The sequence below is a fragment of the Macaca thibetana genome, chromosome 1 (assembly GCF_024542745.1).
Source record: "Macaca thibetana thibetana isolate TM-01 chromosome 1, ASM2454274v1, whole genome shotgun sequence".
Classification (NCBI taxonomy): Eukaryota; Metazoa; Chordata; class Mammalia; order Primates; family Cercopithecidae; genus Macaca; species Macaca thibetana.
In genome coordinates this window covers 216,111,974-216,134,517 of record NC_065578.1, presented here as the reverse complement: position 1 = coordinate 216,134,517, position 22,544 = coordinate 216,111,974, and the positions used below count along the sequence as shown (strand labels likewise).

Here is a 22,544-nt window from a genome sequence, read left to right as displayed (position 1 = left end):
AACAAAAATGTAGTGCCTCATTATTCAGCCATCTGTGGTTGAGTGTTTTCTGGTGTAGATATTCCAGAAACGTGTCTCTTGGCCACAGAAGGTAAGTCAGGTTGAGTTTTTGTGTTAGTGAAGCTCTTTTCATTTCCTCTTTTAGAGACTTTTCTATCTAGCCTCAGATTCCTTTAAGGTAAAGTTACCTTAAAGGGAGGCCAAGCGTGGTGGCTCACACCCGTAATCCCAGCACTTTGGGAGGCTGAGGCAGGCAGATCACAAGGTCAGGAGTTCGAGACCAGCCCTGGCCAACATAGTGAAACCCCATCTCTAGTAAAAATACAAAAATTAGCCAGGCATGGTGGCCTGTAGTTCCAGCTACTCAGGAGGCTGAGGCAGGAGAATCACTTGAACCCAGGAGGCGGAGGTTGCAGTGAACCTAGACCATACCATTGCACTCCAGTCTGGGAGACAGTGTGACTCCATCTCAAAAAAAAAAAAAAAAAAAAAAAAAAAAGGAATCTAGGGGAAATGTGTTTGTTTGTTATAAGGAAACACTGTACTGAAAATGGGGCTAGATAACAGCCCTGAGGCGTGCTGGAGCTGGGTCCTCCCTGTGGGCCGAGCCTTCCCTCCCTGTTCCCTATGCAGGCCTGCCCTCTTTCTCTCTTCCCATTGATAATCACTCTATCCTCCCAGACAGTTCTGTTGAGGGATGTGGTCTGATTGACTTTGGTAATTACCACATTGCTATTGGTGAAGCCAGGCTACTTTCGTGGGTATCTTCCTGGGGTCTAGCTGCCTTTGGATCAGGGGCCCTACCCTTGGTCCAAACCCCTAGTTAAGAGAAGCCTAGCACTGCTTTCCTGAAAAGGCAGTGAGGGTGTGCTGGGTGCTGCAGAGTTTTCATTAGAATAAACTGTCGGGTAAGACAGGCACCATGATTGACATGTTCAGTCTGAGTTAGTAAAACTCATGGCTATCATTGTGTTGAAGCCCTGAGAGGTGCCCAGCCAGAAAGAAGGAGGACGGCTTCAGCAGTTCTGCACCCTGAGCTCTATGACATGTGGTTTCTAGAACTGCTTCTGCTCTAACAGGTGGCTTGGCCCTTCCATCTTGCTTCCCCTCTTTCTATTTAACAATAAATTTTGGCCAGATGTGGTGGCTCACACCTGCAATCTCAGCATTTTGGGAGGCCAAGGTGGGAGGATTGCTTGAGGCCAGGAGTTTAAGACCAGCCTGGGCAACATGGCAAGACCCCATCCCGTTTTAAAATAATCAACCAATCTTTTTCTTTAACTATAACAATGACAACATGACTCCTGTGTTCATCGGCAGTTCTTAGGTGATCTGCATATAGTTTTGTGAGTTTGACAGGACAGGGAGTCTTACTAGGTATATATATATTTTTGAGACAGAGTGTCGCTCTGTTGTCCAGGCTGGAGTGCAATAGCTCCATCTTGGCTCACTGCAACCTCCGCCTCCAGGGTTCAAGTGATTCTCCTGCCTCAGCCTCCTGGGTAGCTGAGATTACAGGCGTGCGCCATCATGCCTGGCTGGTTTTTGTATTTTTAGTAGAGGGGTTTTGCCATGTTGGCCAGGCTGATCTTGAACTCCTGACCTTGGGTGATCTGCCCTTCTCGGCCTCCCAAAGTGCTGGGCTTACAGGTATGAGCTACTGCACCAGCTCTTACTATATTTTGAAATAAGAATACAAGGCTCAGAGAGGTTGTACTGACTTCTGACAAAACGGCGATTTGGAAATACTTCTTGAAATAGTCCAGTGCAATTTGTGGATCAGAAAAGCTGTGAAGCCAGAAGGCCTTTGTAAATAGGAAATCATGTTTATAAGTTTCTGGTACATGGTTGGTGTGCTTATCGAGTGCATGAGCCAATGAAAGTACCTCAGGGAAATGGGAAACCTTCCTTCCTTTGAAAACTTTTTTTCCCGAAGGGAGAATGTCATCAACCTCAGAGCTTGAAGGCAGCCCTTTCTCTATTCCACATGGAGCAGGACACACCAAAGGCTATGCCACACAATTTTGGGAACCCATTAACTCCACAAACTGAGACAGCCTGGTACGTGAGAATTTCTTTCTTTTCTCAATATAGTTTATTTAGACTTCTGATCTTGAAGGAAAAGAAAAAGTGCTATCTGTGCTGAATTAAATGGATCTAGCCAGCTTGTGGCTGGGGATGAAAGAAGGGCCTCTGGCTAGCAGGACTGCGGCTCCCTACTGACTATGGGGCCCAGGGCCTGGTGCACCTGAGCAGTCTTGCATGGTGGTCTTGGGGACCTGAAGGAAAGGGCTTGTGGGGGACGGGGAGCCCCATCTCACCTCACCCCCCAATGTCTTCGTGAAGAGGGATGTCAGCCTCTAGCAGACTAGTATCCTAAGTATCTGGTGGTAGTGGCCGGTAGAGGGGGTCGCCCATGTGGGAGTGATAGGGGCCAATCTAGGATGCTGGGGTTCCTTGGAGAAAATAATTCAGGAGACACTTGGAACTGTAGCCTCTGAAGGAAAAGGGGAGGGAGGTGGTACTCTGGGTTATCAGTGACCAGCCCAAGAGGAGAACCCTCATCTCTGCCCGTAACTGGTCAAAGTGCTTGCTCTGCCACGGTGCTCCAAGGTACATACATACATAGGGCTAGGTCCTGGTGCTGAGGCAGGCTTCTGCCCCTGCGGAGAGAGGTAAGATTTAAGGCAGCCCAACATTTTTATTTATACAGGTACAGGTAGACCTTAGTTTACACAGCACTGGATTCCTGATCATTACTGTGTGACTTGAATTCTTCTTTTCTTTCTTTCTTTCTTTCTTTCTTTTTTTTTTTTCTTTTTTGAGATAGGGTCTTGCTCTGTCACTCAGGCTGGAGTGCAGTGGTGTGATCTCAGCTCACTGCAACCTCTGCCTCCTGGGCTCAAGCAATTCTCCCACCTCAGCCTCCCGAGTAGCTGGGATTACAGGCGCACACCACCATGCCCGGCTAATTTTTATATTTTTAGTAGAGACAGGGTTTCACCATGTTAGGCAGGCTGGTCTCAAACTCCTGACCTCAGGTGATCCACCTGCCTCGGCCTCCCAGAGTGCTGGGATGACAGGCGTCGAGCCACCACTCCCGGCCGGTCCATTCCTTCTTCAGTGGACATTTGGGTGGGTGCTTCTACCTTGTGGCTATTGTGGATAATGCTGCTATGAATGTGGGTAGACAGGCCGGGCGCGGTGGCTCAAGCCTGTAATCCCAGCACTTTGGGAGGCCGAGACGGGCGGATCACGAGGTCAGGAGATCGAGACCTTCCTGGCTAACACAGTGAAACCCCGTCTCTACTAAAAAGAATACAAAAAACTAGCCGGGCGAGGTGGCGGGCGCCTGTAGTCCCAGCTACTCGGGAGGCTGAGGCAGGAGAATGGCGTGAACCCGGGAGGCGGAGCTTGCAGTGAGCCCAGATCGGCCACTGCACTCCAGCCTGGGCGACAGAGCGAGACTCCGTCTCAAAAAAAAAAAAAAAAAAAAAAAAAAAATTAATGTGGGTAGACAAATATCTCTTGGAGGCCCGGCTTTGAGGAACTGCTGGATCATATAGTAATGCTCGGTTTAATTTTTTGAGAAATCGTCATACTGTTTTCCACAGCAGCTGGACCATTTTACATTCCCACCAACAGTGAACAAGGGTTCCACTATCTTCACATCCATGCCAGCACTTACTGTTTTTAGCACTTTTTTTTTTTCCTGTATTTTTGGTAGAGATGAGGTTTCACTATGTTGGCCAGGCTGGTCTTGAACTCCTGGCCTCAAGCAATCCACCTGCCTTGGCCTCCCAAAGTGCTGGGATTACAGGCATGAGCCGCTGCGCCTGGCCCCAGTCTTCTCGGGAAAGCTCTCTGAGAGTCCCTCTAGTGGACTCCACTCGTGTCTCAGTGGCCAGAACACACTCACCTCTAAACCGGACACAGCAGGGGGAATGGGATTAGCATTAATGGCCTAGCAACACCGACCTCTTCCCCTGGCCTGGAGAGAAGGTCAACTTCCCAGGCAGAGGAACAGCGGAGTAAGATTGGGGTTTGAGAGAACTCCAGTTCTTCCAGCTTGTGAGCGGTTTGACTGTGGAGGAGTGATGCAGTCACTCTGAGCCTCAATTCTACGTCTCTAAAATATGGATGATGATATCTATATAGACTAGTATGAGGACTACATGAAAAAATGTACATGAGAGGACCTGGCTCATAGAAGTGCTCAGTAAACGTTTTCCGTTTCTTACAAGGTACCCGAGACGTGAAAAAGACCACAGGCTTCAGAGTAAGACTTGAGCTCATCTCCAGGCTCTTTGCCTTACCCAAGGCCAGTTATTTTCACTTCTGAGTGAGGTTTGTGTGAGTGATGTAAAGGTGGGAAAGGTTCTCAGCAAATCTTGTTTTCCTTCCTTTGAGGCTCACACAGCTTTACCAGATAATTTGAAATGAAAGAACCAAACAGGGAGATGTAGATGGTCCGGGAAGAAGCTTCCCATGTCTGCTAACACAACTCCCCTCCCTCTCCAGCCTTCCTTATGTTCCTTTAAGCATGGGTGGCAGGTATCTGAGTCAGAAGCACCCAGGGAGTTGCTTAGCCTGGCCTGGTGGCTCGTAATTGCAGCACTTTGGGAGGCCGAGATGGGAGGATTACTTGAGGCCAAGTTTGAGATCAGCCTGAGCAACAGCGAGACCATGCCTCAAAAAATAATAATAATTAGCTGGGCATGGTGGTGCACACTTGTGGTCTCAGCTATTTAGGAGGCTGAGTTAGGAAGATTGCTTGAGTCAAGCAGGTTGAGGTTATAGTGAGCTATGATCATTCCATTGCACTCCAGCAGCCTGGGAGATGGAGCAAGTCCCCGTTTCCAAGAAAAGCATATTCCTGGGCTCCCTCCAGGCCTATTGACTCAGACTCTTGGGGAGATAATGCCTATTGGAACCTGTGTTTTAAGAAGCTTCCCAGATGATTCTTTTTTTTTTTTTTTTTTTTTTTTTTTTCAAGACAAAGTCTGGCTCTGTCACCCAGGCTGGAGTGCAGTGGCGCGATATCGGCTCACTGCAACCTCCACCTTCCTGGGTTCACACCATTCTCCTGCCTCAGCCTCCCAAGTAGCTGGGACTACAGGCGCCACCATCACGCCCGGCTAATTTTTTTGCATTTTTAGTAGAGATGGGGTTTCACCGTGTTCGCCAGGATGGTCTCGATCTCCTGACCCTGTGATCCGCCTGCCTCGGCCTCCCAAAGTGCTGGGATTATAGGCATGAGCCACTGCGCCCAGCCCCAGATGATTCTTAGGGATACAGTTTGGGGAGCATTTTGGAAGGGGTAAGAATTGTAGGGGAATAGCCTCAGTGGACCACTGGCTAATTCTCTTCCGTCTCCCAGGCCCACCTCCTGGGCCAAGCAGGCCTTTTCCCAAGGCTGTGCCAAAAGTCTGCAAGCTGCCTGGGCACCTCTAGGCAGAACCAGTAGAAAGCCACTGTGGGGACCAGCAACGTAGCAGGGCCAAACTCAGATTCACAGAAGAGAAGTGTACTTGTTCACCTGTCAGCACTGGGACTAGATCAGAAATTTCCTGTCTTCTATAACACCAGTAAATGGGGCTCTCCATGAAGCTAATGAAGTGTGAGCTCCAGGCCCCTCACTGGCCAGGGCCCTAGAGTTCCAGGTGGGGAAGAGAAGCCAGGTGGCCATCAGGAAGCCTTTCCATGTGCACATTTCTGGTAAACTGCTTAAAGAGGTCCTAAAAACAAAGGGCTGGGCATGTTGGCTCGTGCCTATAGTCCCAGCACTTTGGGAGGCTGAGGTGGGTGGATTGCTTGAGCCCAGGAATTCAAGACCAGCCTGGGCAACATGGTGAAACTTCACCTCTACAAAAAAAAAAAAAAAAAGTTAGCTGGGTGTGGTGGCACACACGTGTAGTCCCAGCTACTTGGGAGGCTGAGGTGGGAGAATCACCTCTGAGCCTGGGAAGTTGAGGCTGCAGTGAGCTGTGACTGTGTCCCTGCACTCCAGCATGGGTGAGGGCGTGAGACCCTGACCCTGTCTCCAAACAAAACAAGAGAACCTGAATGAGACTCCAGAAATTTCTTTCAATTTCTTTTCTCATTCTTAGACACGTATTGACTTTCACATTGTGTGAACTGCAGACCATTCGTTCTGCACACCAGTAATCTAAGATGATGATAAACTTCAGGCTGTTCCTTGCTCCCAAAATGCCCTTTTCTGAAGCAGCAAAGTGGGGAAGGGAAAGGCAACTCTGATACAGTGGCAGCTTCTAAGCACGCCGCCAAGCAAGCCATCCCCAAAACATGACCAATTATCGTGTGGTTTATAACGTAAGTAGAAGCAAAATATACGACGACAATTACACTGTGCATGGGAGAGAGGAAATTGAAGTGTACTGTTATAAGGCTCTAACAATACGCATGAAATATTAATAGTAAAATATTTGAATAGCAGTAAACTAGACATGCATATTGTAAACTGTAAGCAACCATTAATAAAACCCAACAAAGATATATAACCAATAAAATAGACATAATAGAATACTACAACATACTAAATCTAAAAGAAAGCAAGAAAAGAGGAACAAAAAACATATAGGAAAAATTGGAAAAAAATAGTTGGTAGAGTTAGATTCAATCGTATTGATAATTGCATTCAATGTAAATGTCTAAGAACTCTCACTAAAAGGCAGAGATTGGGCCAGGCACAGTGGCTCATGCCTGTAATCCCAGCACTTTGGGAGGCCGAGGTGGGCGGATCACTTGAGGTCAAGAGTTTGAGACCAGCCTGGCTAACATGGTGAAACCACGTCTCTACTAAAAATACGAAAAATTAGCTGGGCCTAGTGGACTGTGCCTGTAGTCCCAGCTACTTGGGAGGCTGAGGCATGAGAATTGCTTGAACCTGGGAGGCGGAGGTTGCAGTGAGCCGAGATTACACCACTGTACGTCAGCCTGGATGACAGAGTAAAACTGTATCTCAAAACAAAACAAAACAACAAAAAAACCACAAAAGAAACCCAAAAAGCAGAGGTTGTCAGATTGAAATAAAAATGTAAGATCACAATATGCTGTATTAAAAAAACCCGCTTTATATATAATGATGTACACAGATTAAAAATAAAAGAATGAAAAAAACTGAAAAAACACTAATCATAAGTTGGTGTCGGTATAGAAATATCAAAGTTGAGTTCAGAACAAGAAATATAAGCCAGGCACGGTGGCTCACTCCTGTAATCCCAGCACTTTGGGAGGCCAGGGTGGGCAGAATACTTGAGGTCAGGAGTTTGAGACCAGGCTAGACAACATGGTGAAACCCTGTCTCTACTAAAATACAAAAATTAGCCAGGCATGGTGGCGCGTGCCTGTAATCCCAGCTACTTAGGAGGCTGAGGCAGAAGAATCGCTTGAACCCAGGCCTCAGAGGTTACAGTGAGCCAAGATCACGCCACTGTACTCTAGTCTGGGTGACAGAGCAAGACTCCCTCTTAAAAAACAACAAGAAATATAACCAAGGATAAAGAAGATTTTCATAATAAGTAAATGGTGAATTTATCAAGAAGACATAATTATAAATGTGTAGGCACCCAATAACAGAGATTCAAAATACAGGAAGCAAAATTTGACAAAAACTTGAAATGCTGAAAATATTCCTTTTAAGGTCAAGGTAGGCTGGGCGCAGTGGCTCATGCCTGTAATCCCAGCACTTTGGGAGGCCAAGGAGGGCGGATCACCTGAGATCAGGAGTTCGAGAATAGACTGGCCAACATGGTGAAACTCCATCTCTACTAAAAATACAAGAATTAGCCAGGCATGGTGGTACGTGCTTGTAATCCCAGTGAGGAGGCTGAGGCAGAAGAATCGCTTGAACCTGGGAGGGGGAGGTTGCAGTGAACCACCAAGATTGTGCCACTGTATTCCATCCTGGGTGACAGAGGGAGACTCTGTCCCTGCCCTCTGCAAAAAAAAAAAAAAAAAAAAAAAAAAAAAAAAAAAAAAATCAACATTGTTTGGGGAGGTCTTGGTCAAAGGCATGCACAAATTTTTTTTAAAGTTACATGGATTTGGGAGGGAGAAACAGAATTGTCATTATTTGCAGATGATACAACTAAGTAGAAAACTCCAAAGAATATCAGATATGCTACTAGAACTAACGAGACAGCTTAGCAAGATTGTTAGATAAAACTCTGTCTATAAAAGTCAATTGCAACTACAGACTTGGAGAAAATATTTGCAAAACACTTATCTGATAAAGGACTTGTGCCAAAATATACAAATAACTCTTGAAACTCAACAGGAAAACAAACAGCCCAATTAAAAAGTAGGCAAAAGATCTGAATAGACACCTTGTTAAAGAAGATAAACAGATGGCAAATAAGCATATAAAAAGATGCTCAGTATCATATGTCCTTAGGAATTGCCAAATAAACCCACTACTCACTTATTAGAATGAATAAAAGCCAAAACATTGAGAACACCAAATGCCGGCAAGCCTGCAGAGCAATAGGAACTGTCATTCATTGATTTTGCATTTTGGGAATGCAAAATGGTATAGCTACTTTGGAAGACATTCTGGCAGTTTCTTATAAAACATGTTTAGTTTAATATGGTAAATTTATGTTTAAATTTTACTATACGATCCGTCAATCATACTCCTTGGTATTTACCCAAATGAGATGAAAACTTGAGTTCACATAAAAATCTGCACATGAGGTGTTTTTTTTTTTTTTTGAGACAGAGTCTCACTCTGTCACTCAAGCTGGAGTGAAGTGGTGCGATCTCCGCCTCTTGGGTTCAAGCAAGGTGGATCACTTGAGGTCAGGAGTTGGAGACCAGCCTGGTCAACATGGCGAAACCCTGTCTCTACTAAAAATACAAAAATTAGCCGGGCGTGGTGTCGGGCGCCTGTAGTTCCAGTTACTTCGGAGGCTGAGGCAGGAGAATCGCTTGAATCCGGGAGGCAGAGACTGCAGTGAGCCGAGATCGCACCACTGCACTCCAGTCTTGGCGAGACTTTTTCTTAATTAAATATTACGGGTGCGGTGGCTCATGCCTGTAATCGTGTCTCAAAAATAAATAAATAAATAAATGGGCAAAAGATAAGACAAACATTTCACAGAAAAAGAAAACAAATGCCCAGAAATGTATAAAGAGTTTAAACCTTATTAATAATCAGGAAAATGTAAATCAGAAGCACAGCTAGATGCCAATTTAATACCTACCAGATTGGCAAACATTAAAGACTTGGTCAGCATCAAGTGGCAAGGATATGGAGTAATGGGGACTAAATTTTTCGGCTGGTAGGACCGTCAAGTGTTACAGCCACTTCGGAAAATAGTTTTGATTGATGCTATGAAGCAGGAACTATCAGGTGATCTTTTAAATAATATATCTAGCAGGGTGTCAGAGGCTTTGATTTTTTCATCATGCATGTAGAAGTGCCCAGTCCTCTTCTGATCTTTTCTTTCCTTCCTCCCTCCATCTCTTTTTCCTTCCTTCCCTCTCTTCCCTCCCTCCCCTCCCTTCCCTTCCTCCCTTTCTTTCTTTCTCTTTCTTTCTTTCTTTCTTTCTTTCTTTCTTTCTTTCTTTCTTTCTTTCTTTCTTTCTTTCTTTCTTTCTTTCTTTCTTTCTTTCTTTCTCTTTCTCTTTCTTTCTCTTTTTCTTTCTTTCTTTCTCTTTTTCTTTCTTTCTTTCTTTCTCTTTCTCTTTCTTTCTTTCTCTCTTTCTTTCTTTCTCTCTCTCTTTCTCTTTTTCTTTCTTTCTTTTTCTCTTTCTTTCTCTTTTTCTCTCTCTCTCTTTCTCTCTTCTCTTTCTTCTCTTCTCTTTCTTTCTTCTCTTTCTCTCTTTCTTCTCTTTCTCTCTTTCTCTGTTTCTTTCGATGGAGTCTCACTCTATTGCCCGTGATCTCGGCTCACTGCAACCTCCGCCTTGTGGGTTCAGGTGATTCTCCAGCCTCAGCCTCTTGAGTAGCTGGGACTACAGGTGTGCGCTACCATGCCCAGCTAACTTTTTTTTGTATTTTTTGGTAGAGACGGGGTTTCACCATGTTGGCCAGGCTGGTCTCAAACTCCTGACCTTGTGATCCATCCTCCTCAGCCTCCAAAGTGCTGGGATTACAGGCGTGAGCCACCTCGCCTGGCCTGATCTGTCTTTCAAGTACATATAACTTTTAGGAATATGAAGATGTCATGCACAACATTATAACCGAGACAGCAAATTATCAAGACAAGCAGGCAGAGGTTCCTTTTGGAGGTTATTTTTGCATGGTGGTTATTTGCACAAATATTTTTATTTATCTATTTAATTTATTTCCTAGAGTTGTAGGAGTCTAACAAGACCCTATTGCTCAAACAGAGTTGAAAATAGTGATGAATATTCACATACATATCCACTCTTCATGGAACAAGACAGTGTTTTTTGAAAGTTCTTAACCAAATTAATCAGATTCTTTGAACTGCTTTTGTGATGCTGAGTGTTATCTTTCCCAGTGGCTGCGTGGGAGTTGGGCACCAGTTTTGATCTCTTTGACTCTTTTAGTTAATTATAAAAAACATTTTTAAGGCCAGGTTCTAGAATTTCATTATATGACGTTAGAAAAGAGTAACTAGCTTGTGGAGCTGTTTGATTAGAAGATGGAGAGAGGGCTGAGTAAGACTTCATTTAATAAAAGTGTAATATCTTTTTTCCTGCTTTAATAAAATTAAACATGCACTTTCCTTACAATCTGCCAATCCTATGTCTAGAGAAATCATTACATCTGCAGCAGGAGCTATGCATGATAATGTTCATAGGAGCACTGGTCATAATAGCAATACAAACTGGCAATAGTCCAAATATCTGTTAGCGGTAGAATGTATACATAAAACTGTGGTATATTTATCCAACAGAATACTATACAGACCGGGCACGGTGGCTCACACCTGTAATCCCAGCACTTTGGGAGGCTGAGGCAGGTGGATGACCTGAGTTCAGGAGTTCAGGACCAGCCTGACCAACAAGGTGAAACCCCATCTCTACTAAAAGAAATTAGCCAGGCGTGGTAGCGTGCACCTATAATCCCAGCTACGCGGGAGGCTGAGACGGGAGAATCACTTGAACCTGGGAGGTGGAGGTTGCAGTGAGCTGAGGTCGCGCCACTACACTCCAGCCTGGGCAACGAGAGCGAAACTCTGTCTCAAAACAAACAAACAAAAACCCTATACAGTAGTGAAAATGAATGAACTACAACTATACATATAATATGCATGGATTATAAAAATAATGTAAAAGTTAAAAAAACTGAAATTTATTATTCCATTTCTATAAAGTTCAAAATAGGCAAAACCAAATCATATAGTATCGTCCGGGGATGCACATGTAGGCACAAAGGAATGATTACAAAAAACTAGGATTGTGGTTCGCCTTCCAGTGGGGGAAGAGGAAGCGGCTGGGGAAGCCTGCATGTGTTCCTGATGTTCTATTTTTTACGCTGAATGGTTGTTCAGGGAGGTGTTCATTTTATCACTTTTTAAACTGTACATACACTGGCTGGGCACGGTGGCACATTCCTGTAATCCCAGCGCTTTGGGAGGCTGAGGCAGGCAGATCACCTGAGGTCAGGAGTTCGAGACCAGCTTGGCCAATATGGTGAAACCCTGCTCTACTAAAAATACAAAATTAGCTGCATGTGGTAACACGTGCCTGTAATCCCAGCTACCTGGGAGGCTGAGGCAGGAGAATTGCTTGAACCCAGGGGGCGGAGGTTGCAGTGAGCCAAGATTGCACCATTGCACTCCAGACTGGGTGGCAGAGTGAGATGTCCTCTTAAATAAATAAATCAACCCACCAACCAACATATGCATTCTCTTGCATGCATATTTCACAAGGCATTATTTATTTATTTATAGAGATGGGCACAAATTCAGGTGAGCTTGTGGACTGGGAGATTGCCTAAGTTGTCTCTGTATTTTCACTGAAGCGTAAAGCGAGGTTCTCAGCAAAATGTCCGGGGAAGGTGTGGGAGAGGTGAAGACAGAAGCTATGAGTGTCATCCAGGAGAGCAGGAGAGTAGGCTGACAAGGGACTGTAGTAAACTGTGGCGTGGTGTCATGTGCCCTTGTGAGGTTTGTGGACAGGATCAGTAAACTCTAATCTGTCAGCCTAGTTGTGTGGTTTTTCTTCAACATTTAGCTCATCAGTCTCAGATGCAGAGAGGTCTCAGAACAGTACAGGTTTGCCAGGCTATTAAAATGCAGAAAGGGGCATGGGACTGGAGGGTACTGAGAAGGAAATGATTGAATTATTGGCCATGGAATTGAGGCCGAGTGAAAAGAGAAACGAAGATGGGAGGGAGGTGATGTTAGGATTGATGGATTTGAGATCTTGATAAGTCGAAGACTTGGAATGTAGGGTACTAGTGTGGGCTGGGAAGTTCATGGTTAGTGATGCTTAAAATTAAGATTTTTAGAAGTGGTTTAGAATGTTACTAGTGATGGGCTGGGCACGGTGGCTCACGCCTGTAATCCCAGCATTTTGGGAGGCCGAGGTGGGCGGATCACCTGAAGTCAGGAGTTCAAGACCAGCCTGACCAACATGGTAAAACCTTGTCTCTACTAAAAATACAAAAATTAGCTGGGCATAGTGGCGGGTGCCTGTAATCCCAGCTACTGGGGAGGTGGAGGCAGGGGAGTCGCTTGAATCTGGGAGGTGCAGGTTGCAGTGAGCCGAGATCGTGCCATTGCACTCCAGCCTGGGCAACAGAGCAAGACTCCATTTAAAAAAAAAAAAAAAGAATGTACTAGTGATGAAAAGTTGAAGGCTTCAAAGAATGGCTGACATGAAATCAAGACATTGAATGGTTCTCAGCTGAGGTCAGGACTGCTGATCCCCTGGGGGATGAAATGGGGCGTGTGCAAGGACACGTGATGCTGCAGACTGTGGAGGGGGTAAAGGCTGGTAACGTGCAGGGAGAGTGCAGAGATGCCATAAGGCTCATATTGTGGGGGATTGCCTAGCACAAAGAATTGTCCTGCCCCAGATGCCAGAGCCCCAGTTAAGAAGCACTGGGCTAGGGTATTGGACAGATCACCTACGTGAACGTGCAGAGTGACGACAGGGAAATGCTGGAGAGAAAGACAGTATGAGCAAGAAGAGGGACAATGAAGGGGAGTAGCTCATAGAACTGGCTAGCACAGGTTTCACTGGAGCTGGAGGTTTTGAAGGGAAGAGGAGAAATTATTTAGAAGCAGCAATTGGGAGATGGAGGGTACACTTAGGGAGACAGATTCTCAAGGGACAGCCAGGTTTCGGGTAAAGCAGAAAGGTCAAGAAACATTTGAAAACATGGAGTCTACTGGGTCATTTGCCTGTCACAGATTGAGAGTTCCAGAGGGCACATTGGAAAGGGGGGACAGCAAGGATGAATAGGGGTGCCGGCCAGATAAGGGCATGTAGAGAGTTGTTGGGGATGAGTCTGGGGATGGATGGCCTGGGGGGCCTGGGCTTTCCGTGATGACTCAAGTGAACAGGATGGCCGCCTGAAGCGCCTGGCCCTGGCGGTCTCTCACAGGAGGTTGGATCTCAGTTGGCCAATAGTCCTGAATCCTTAGTGCATGGATCAGGGGCTTCTAGGTAACTACTCTCTGTAGAAACACCAGAGGGTTCAAATTCATGGTTCATGTTTATTGGGGTGGGTAGTCCTTGAATAATTTATGTAGCTTGAGTCAAACCCAGTAAAAATCTAGGAAGTCTTACTACACCTCTACTGAGTTTTGGAGGGGAGTCACCTAGCAGGTCCTTCAGATACCCACATGTTCAGGTTGCCTGACATTAACTCATCCAGGAACCACACAGAACCGAGTCTTATGAAATGCAGCAGTGCTTCTTAAACACGAATGTACTCATGACTCACCTGGGGATTTTGCTAAAATGCCGATTCTCATTTAGCAGGCCCGGGGTGGGCAGAATCGTCATTTCAGAGAAGTATGTGCTTGCATGGATGGAAGAGATGCTTTAGAATTGGCTGAGTTCAAATATGGGCCTTCCCTATGCCATCTGTGTGGTCTTGGGCAACTGTCTTTGTGTAAAGCAGGAATGATGTCATAGGCTGTTGTGAGAATTAAATGAAATAATGTGTGTAGTACTCAGCATGGGCCCAAGCACAAAGCAGAGGTAAAGATTTTCATTTTTTTTTTGTTTCATCATCAAAACCCACAACGTGACCTTCTGTGGATTATTAACTGCTTGCCAGGGGGTAATGCCAGGGTATTTCTGTGGCACCTACTCACCGATCCTGGCAGAGGGAGAGGAAGGCTTGAGAGTTTTCCTCAGTCTTTGTTTATGCCTGAGTCTTGTGGCCTGGCTCCCATACATCTTCTGGTTTTTTGATCTGAAAATCCCAGCCCCGCTGAAGTGGATATGCACTGGCCACGTAGACTGAGAGTGCTAGGTAGACCAAACTGCTTTTCTTAGTCTGATTGGTTCTTCACTTCCCTATCAAATGCATCTTCTTCTTCCAGTGGAGCAATGCAGGCCTCATTCACTCCACTCCACTTTGAGGAGCCTGGTGTAGTGGCTTTGGGAACTTCACTCCCAAGTCTACATATTTACAAGGCTGCGAAGACAGCCTCATGGGTGGGGCTTCAGATGTACCTAAAGGCTGCCCAGGTATAAATCCCACAGATCACCTAGAAGTCTGGGGTGTGAAGGAAACAGTCTGGTAGCCAGTGGCTTGCTTAGAACCAGGCAACTGTTCCTAAGGGAGGGGGTCAGGTGTCAGGGAGGTGCTCAAAGATGGGGATTCTACACCAGTCCTCACCAGCACGGGACCGTGACACCTTCCCAGATCACGACAGGGTTCCAGAATACAGAGGGGCTCATCTACTCCCAGGAGGATGAATGCCTCCGAGTATGGTGAGCGGAGGCTCTTTACATCCCCTGTTGGCTTTGACAGGAAGGAATGACCGAGGGGCAGGTATGAGAGGCCTCAGCAATGCTCTGGGCTTTGACTCAGTAAGTAAGTAAGTAGCTGTCTGCCACTGATTTAATTCCTGAAAGTATAGCCAGAAGCTGTTAATCTTGATTAGCACTGACTTCTGCAAAGTTATTATAGAACAAGGTCAATATCTGGGTGATCAGGAGAACTTCAGGAGCAGGTAATGAAAAATACACAACAAAAGACCCCTGTCCTCCAGATACTTGGCATTCTTTCTCCAAGCAAGATCCCGAAGTTGCTTTACCAGATTTGAATCTGTAACCTCCTTGTGAGAGTATTAGGAACCTGTGTTAGCCTGGGGGAAGAGCTCCCCTTTGCTTATTGTTCTGGAGGCCAGAACAAGTAAGTTGTACATAGATCATTCTTGCTTAGCAGAGTGGACAGGCATTGACGGCTCACAAAAGGCTGGTATTCATTTATTTAACAATAGTTAATTCAAGAGAAATTTTTGAATTAGTAGAGAAAACTATGACTCCACAGTGTGCAGAAAGGCCAGTGGAGGAGAAAGGGGAAGGGGCAGGTTGGAGGTGCCAAGCATTGGAGGACAGGTCCGTGGGAAATGAGGAGCTCATTCACTCAGGCTCCTGCTTGCTTTGCTGCTTCAAGACAAGGGAGTGTGTGTGCATGTGTCGGGGCTATTCCTCTGCAGGTCTGTCCCCTGCACTTCGGGGAAGGAGTCCATTCTAGCTTGCCCTTCTGCCTCCATTTCCCAGAAGCCAGGGCTGGCACTCCTACCTGTGAGCAGGTGTGGCTGTGCTCTCTGACAGCTAAGGCACTGGCCCACAGATCTGCGCACAAGAGGAATGCAGGTGAATAAAGGTGCATGTGCCTGTGAGAGGAAGACAGGATGGAGGGGGCTGGCTGTTATGTTCCTGCCGAGCACATGGGAGCCTTGGGTTTTAAAAATACACCTCCCCACCCCGCCCAACACAAATACACAACAGTTGTAATCCGAAAGTCAGAAAGCACTATAAAACATTTCTTATAAAAGTATTTTTTTAATAAATCAATGTATTTCAATGTTGTAACATGATAGCCCAATGCTATATCAAGGTAGCAAAAGTGAAGATTCCTGGTATTGTGATATAAACACTATGAATGACAGTACACTTGCATTCAACTTCACAAGAAATTATCTTCAGGTCCATAAGGATTCTTCAACAGCTGTAACACCTTTCAAACAGTAAAGATGTACATGTATTGAAAGAGTAGACAATGAAAGCCTAATAACTGAGCTGTGCTCTAAAACCATACTGATGAGGAAGAGATACAATGGTTGTATGGCTAGCTTGCTGAACAAAAATCTAAATCTTTTAAAGAAAATACAGCATATATCAAAGTTACAGAGTATCCTACAGAAATGGAGTCATAAGGAGACACACAGATTAGAACCTGAAGCAGTGAATGTGTTTCTACCCGTTTTGTGATGGAAAGAAGCCATGGATATCGAGTCCTGCAGCTGGCTGTCTGTGGTGCTGAATCTCCTCATACACACAAGGCTACCAATGGACTAAAACCAGAATTCCCTGCTCTGTACAAATGCTGGTGATGGGTAACTTGCTCTATTGCTGTGGGTCAGAGCAACAGCTGGCTGGATTCAGGCATCAGGAAGAGGCTAAGATCATACACCACTGCCTTCTATACTCCAACAGTTACACTTTCCAAAACTGATGCTCCCCTTCTAAGGGTGAAAAAAAACCCCAAGGGTATTTAAAACAAACAGCAGAAACCAGAAGCTTCTGACCCTCTACCATGTATTACTGTCCACCCCACCATGAGAAGTATGTCCACCTGGTTACAACAGAGAGACTCCGTACCATATGTATATTCATGACCAGATTGTTCATATAGGATTTTTCTTAACAGAGATCAGGTTGAGAATGATTCTTTTTCTCCAAGGGCAAGAAAAAGCTGGCTAAATGCTAGTTCATTAAATCCATTCTCAATTTTGAACTGTAGAGAAGAACCTGACTTGAATGAGATTTTCTAAGGGAAGACATTTATTTCTCAACCTCAGGTATAATTAGATTATAAGGAGTCTCATGTCCAGAATTTTATCTGCTGATTGTTAGTATGGTAATTGGCCTTAGGACAGTATTTTTACTAGAACCCTTTACATTATTTTTAAACTCCAAATGCTGCAGATGAAAGTAAATACGACACAATAATAAAATCACTTGTGTGCTGACTCGCTGGATTCTGGTTAAGCACAGATGGGATGTTGCTGATATTCACCAAGAAGTGTCTGACTAATGGCTACTGTGGGTGTCAGTAGCCCAGGTTTCAATCATATGTACTTGAATGAATTAGAAAAAAACTGTACTCCTCACATTATTAAAAATATTACAAGCAAACTGTATCCAAGGCTTTGTACTAACCTGGGTTTTGGGGATAGGACTCTTTTTAGTGAACAAGTCACTGCTAGAGCCTTAGGTTTTGCCCGCATCTCAATTTTAGACCTGAACCAAGTCGACATCTCATTACGCTCATATATTCCTTTCTTCTGTCACACCTCTTGAAACAAGCGTTCTGCCCCCTAAAGAACTCAGAGTGATTTGTAAAGGCTTTCCTCTCTGGAAACAGAGCAGTCGAAAGTATTAATCAGGTTAAGTGGCTTCATTGTCCTCAGGCCAATGCTTATAACCCAAGGCTTATTTTCCCTATGAACAGGGTGTGCTTACATTAATAAAATGAATCAAAATCAGCTTATGGAAAAGTTAAAAATATAGTTTACTGAAAGATTATGTATCCTCACACAGAGCAATAGCAAACAATCCAATCTAAAAGTTTAAATAAATGTCAATAACTTTAAAACTATATTTTATATATATAAAGCTGAAGTCACTGCCTTGGATAATTTTACACTGCATCCAATATTTTACGTAGGACATTCATTCTTAAGGCAGAAAAATTGAATTTGACATGTAATGACTTGGTTCTTACATCCAAGGGTCAAACTAGGAGTAGACTGGAGCAGACAGATTCCTTGCTAACAAGGATTTATCTGTGGTGACAATTTCATTCTTAGAGTATGTTACGTAAGAGACATACATTTGAGAGAACATATAAATATGAAAAGACACACAAATATGATTTTTTTAACGATCGGTCAATGAGACTAGGCATTCTATTATGATGTGAAATGACTCCCATGACAAATGCCAACATACTCTTTCTGATATGGTACATAAAGAGTATAAAATATCAAAGAACTACCTTTTTGGGGTGGACTTTAGATTCTAGTTTTCAAGGTTTAGTATAAAAGGTAGCCTGAATAGTTAAAAGCAGTTGAATGTCAACTCACTGCTAACTTGGAAGGCTATCACTTAGGATATTTCTATGCCATCAAAATCCTGTGCAAGGAGGAAATACATGTGTATTAAAATAAAAATGAAGCCCCTCCCCCAATGCATGTGCAACACATTTGTCAGTTACTACCAAGAATATCTTGAATGAAAAACATCTGAACTATAGAATGAGTGGCATCAAAGTCAGAGAGACGTAAGAACACATCACCCCGCCTAGGTGGACGGATAGTTGGCATGAAAGCAGGTGTTCCATGGGCACCTGGGGAGTTGTGCCACTCAGAGTGGAAGGGGGTGTGAAGAGGAACTGGACCCAGGGTTCCAAGCCCTCAGGGCTGTGTGCTCCTTCACCTCAGGCCAGTCTGGTTCTCTGCATCCTGGTGCCAACAACTTGAACAAAACAAACACAAATCTAAAAGACCATTCTTAAGCAGGTGATGGTGACTATAACTGTTTAAGTACCTTTTTGTGTGCCTATTATTTATGCCATAGATCTGGCAATTGTCAGAAGTATACAAAGATTACCTGCCTAATTTTTGAAGACACGAAGATTTTCTCTTTCACGTGGCAGGAGTCCATGCAAGATTTGTAAACAGCGATACAAAATACTGTAAACATAACTTAACAGAGCTTGTATAAAACAGAAGTAAATCCAGATTGACGAGTGGGTAAAAAAAACAGAGGGCAGCTTCTTACAAAGTTCTCCCTCCTGCGCCAAGTGATTTTTTTTTTTGATTACAAATATAATCCTGAGCTGAAAAACTGGGATTTGGGGGAGAGCCATCTTTGCATACAAAATATCCAAAGGATGCTTCTCTATTGACTTTTCTCTAGTGATATTCGACTGCCAGAGACAGTTCTGAATGTGTGACTTTGGAGACATTTATAGTTTAGTGTGGCGCCCGGGTCTGGAGCCTGCTGCAGCGCTTGCCACGGAAGCGGATGCGGCAGCATCCTCTGCTTCCTCCAGTTCATCCTGGAGCTCTTGGCTGACACTAGACTGCAGGGCTGCGGGCGTGAGCCACTCCTTCGGGAGGCAACTCTGTAGAAAGGGTATACAGGAGCTGAAGTAGGCAAGTCGATTGATCCAGCGAGGAATCTCTTTCCCACAGAGAATCTACAGAAGAGAAAGAGTTCTGTATTAGGTAAGAGAGGTTAAGATTACCTGGTCCACTGCCAGGGAGTGGAGGGTGGGAGGAGGGAGGTGGCTTACAGAGAAGCCACTGCAGAGTAGCCTTCAGTGGTGTTACTCCAGGCTTTTGATAACAAGCAGCTCTTGACTCAGGACCTAGGGTCCCTACTGTTGGCTCCATTCCTTCCTTTCTAAAGAACCTTGTCGAGTTGCTTACTTTTCATATCTGAAATCGAACTAATTTCACTTGGCTCCTTTCTTTGATCTCTGCAATTGCTGTGAGACACACTGAAAAGCACTTTGAACACATAGAAGACGCTTGTTAATACAATGTATTATTAGAGTAACAGAAGCCCCAGGCAATTGGAAGAGTCAATCTTGGATGTTTTCCTATTTGTGAATTCTCCTTTTTCACAGATTCTTTTCGACTTTCCCCTTTCCTCCAGTGTCTATCACTCCATTTTTCCTGGTCTACATTTTACCCCTTTACTTCTCTCCCTGACTCACTTGTTTCAAGGAGCTCATCCTGGTCCAGAAAATACAGACTGGGTGATAGTGTCTCAAAGAAAAAAAAAAGTATGGGCCAGGTCCAGTGGCTCACGCCTGTAATCCCAGGACTTTGGGAGGCTGAGGCCGGCAGATTACGAGATCAGGAGTTCGAGACCAGACTGGCCAGTATGATGAAACCCCGTCTCTACTAAAAATACAAAAAATGAGCAGGGCATGGTGGTGCACACCCGTATTCCCAGCTACTCGGGAGGCTGGGGCAGGAGAATCGCCTGAACCTGGGAGGCAGAGGTTGCAGTGAGCTGAGATCACACCACTGCACTCCAGCCTAGGCAACAGAGTGAGACTCCGAGACAGAGACACACACACACACGTTTTCCCAAATGAAGACCTGGCTCCGTGACTCCTCTGCGGAAGCAGGCCTGGAGTCAGACAAGGCACGGAAGCCTGGCCACGCTTCAGTCTGAAGACACTAGCAGGGGTAGAAACCGGTGCCAGGAGGAACCCTCCCCGCTGACTGATCTGTGTCTGTATTTCCCACTTCCCGCCCTTACACTTTCCTTAGGACTCCTGAACCCTTCCCCCACTCCTATTTCAAATAGTAAGAACTGGGTCTATTCTATGCCCCTAACTTTATTCTTTATTATCCTCTTCCTCTTGTGCAGACAATGGACTGGGCTTCCGTTCATGCCCCACTGCCACTTTGTTGTTTTTGCCTCCAATTATACCCAAGATTATGATCATGTGATCTCAGAGTACCATCTTAGATATCTGCATATCGTAGGTAATAACTTTGGAAAGAGGTTTCAAAGAACCTTATGTCTAAAAATTAGCTAAAATTTAATAAGCTGGCACCTATAATTATACAACGTGTACCTTTTCTCCTAAAAGTTTAGTCCTAACTCTTAATGGTTATTACATTTATTTTAAATAGTATGTCTCTGTCTTAACTACAGGGAAAGTGAGATGGTCTCACTTGAGGGAAGGTAGTATGTGCTAACCACTTTTGATTACCAAGCACCTATCACACTGCCTGGGAGTACAGACAGGTAGACACTTAAAAATATTTGGGCCGGGTGCAGTGGCTCACGCCTGTAATCCCAGCACTTTGGGAGGCCGAGACGGGCAGATCACGAGGTCAGGAGATCGAGACCATCCTGGCTAACATGGTGAAACCCTGTCTCTACTAAAAATACAAAAAGTAGGCCGGGTGCGGTGGCTCAAGCCTGTAATCTCAGCACTTTGGGAGGCCGAGACGGGCGGATCACCAGGTCAGGAGATCGAGACCATCCTGGCTAACACGGTGAAACCCCGTCTCTACTAAAAATACAAAAAATTAGCCGCGCATGGTGGCGGGTGCCTGTGGTCCCAGCTATTCAGGAGGCTGAGGCAGGAGAATGGCATGAACCCGGGAGGCAGAGCTTGCAGTGAGCCGAGATCACGCCACTGCACTCCAGCCTGGGCGACAGAGCAAGACTCCATCTCAAAAAAACAGAAAAAAATAAAATCAATAAATTGAAGAATGTGTACATGAGGCCAGGCACGGTGGCTCATGCCTGTGATCTCTGTACGTTGGAAGTCCACCGCAGGAGGATTACTTGAGGCCAGGAGTTCAAGACCAGCCTGGGCAACATAGTAAGACCTTGTTTATACACACACACACATTCTCACTGGGTGTGGTGGTGTGTGCCTGTAGCCTCAGCTACTTGGGAGGCTAGGGCAGGGGGATTGCTTGGGCCCAGGAGGTTGAAGCTGCGGAGAGCCAAGACTGTGCCACTGCACTACAGCCTGGATGACACAGTGAGATTCCATCTCAAAAACAAAACAAAACAAAAATGTGTATATCAACTACATCTGCTCTTAAAAATGCTGCCAAACAGGCCGGGCAGGTGAAGTGGTATCTTACACCTGTAACCCCAGCACTTTGGAAGGCGGAGGTAGGTGGATCACTTGAGGTCAGCAGTTCGAGACCAGCCTGGCCAACATAGTGAAACCTCGTCTCTACTAAAAATACAAAAATCAGCCAGGTGTGGTGGCCCACACCTGTAATCACAGCTACTCAGGAGGATGAGGCAGAATTGCTTGAACCCAGGAGGCAGAGGTTGCAGTGAGCCAAGATCATGCCACTGCACTCCAGCCTGGGTGACAGAGCAAGACTTTGTCTCACCAAAAAAAAAAAAAAAAAAGCACTGGGACATATTTAGGGTTATCTGCATATTTAGAGGTTAATCATGTAAGTCGTGACTAAGACTATCTAAAGTGATAGTGACTGTTGCCTATTCAACAGCCATTTCCCTCATTCTCCTTCCCGAGTCCTAATTTCATTCAGTAATCTACCCTCCTCCATATATCCAAGTGCTACAGGTGAAGCTGACTTCATTCCAACCCCTGAGGGTGTGGCTTGATTAGCCTAAAACAGAGTCCTATCTGTAGCCACCTGGTTTTGTAGATAAAGTTTTACTGAAACATAGCTGTGTCTATTTGTTTATGTATTGCCTATGCCTCTTAGGCTACAATGGCAGAGGCAGAGTTGGGACCATGAATAGTCCACAAGCCTAAAATATTACCTGGCTCTTTCAAATAAAAGTGTACCAATCCTTGGTCAAGCCAATTTTTTTTTTTTTTT

The 22,544-nt window shown here is 45.0% G+C and overlaps 3 protein-coding genes and 1 pseudogene across 4 annotated transcripts in view; all 4 read right to left on the bottom strand.

Annotated features, from left to right (window-relative positions):
* LOC126951160 (40S ribosomal protein S2-like) overlaps positions 1 to 22,544 on the bottom strand; it is a 375,530-nt pseudogene that overhangs the window by 20,308 nt on the left and 332,678 nt on the right. The gene's annotated exons all lie outside the window — the stretch shown is intronic.
* The window catches only part of EFCAB2 (EF-hand calcium binding domain 2), a 483,350-nt gene that overhangs the window by 390,979 nt on the left and 69,827 nt on the right, over positions 1 to 22,544 (bottom strand). The gene's annotated exons all lie outside the window — the stretch shown is intronic.
* LOC126951220 (cytochrome c oxidase assembly protein COX20, mitochondrial) overlaps positions 1 to 22,544 on the bottom strand; it is a 213,754-nt gene that overhangs the window by 131,134 nt on the left and 60,076 nt on the right. The gene's annotated exons all lie outside the window — the stretch shown is intronic.
* The window catches only part of DESI2 (desumoylating isopeptidase 2), a 63,226-nt gene continuing 56,634 nt past the window's right edge, over positions 15,953 to 22,544 (bottom strand). The window contains exon 5 of the mRNA XM_050785068.1: positions 15,953 to 19,396. Coding sequence (XP_050641025.1) covers positions 19,163 to 19,396 — 234 coding nt within the window. The 3' untranslated portion in view covers positions 15,953 to 19,162. The remainder of the gene's footprint in view (positions 19,397 to 22,544) is intronic.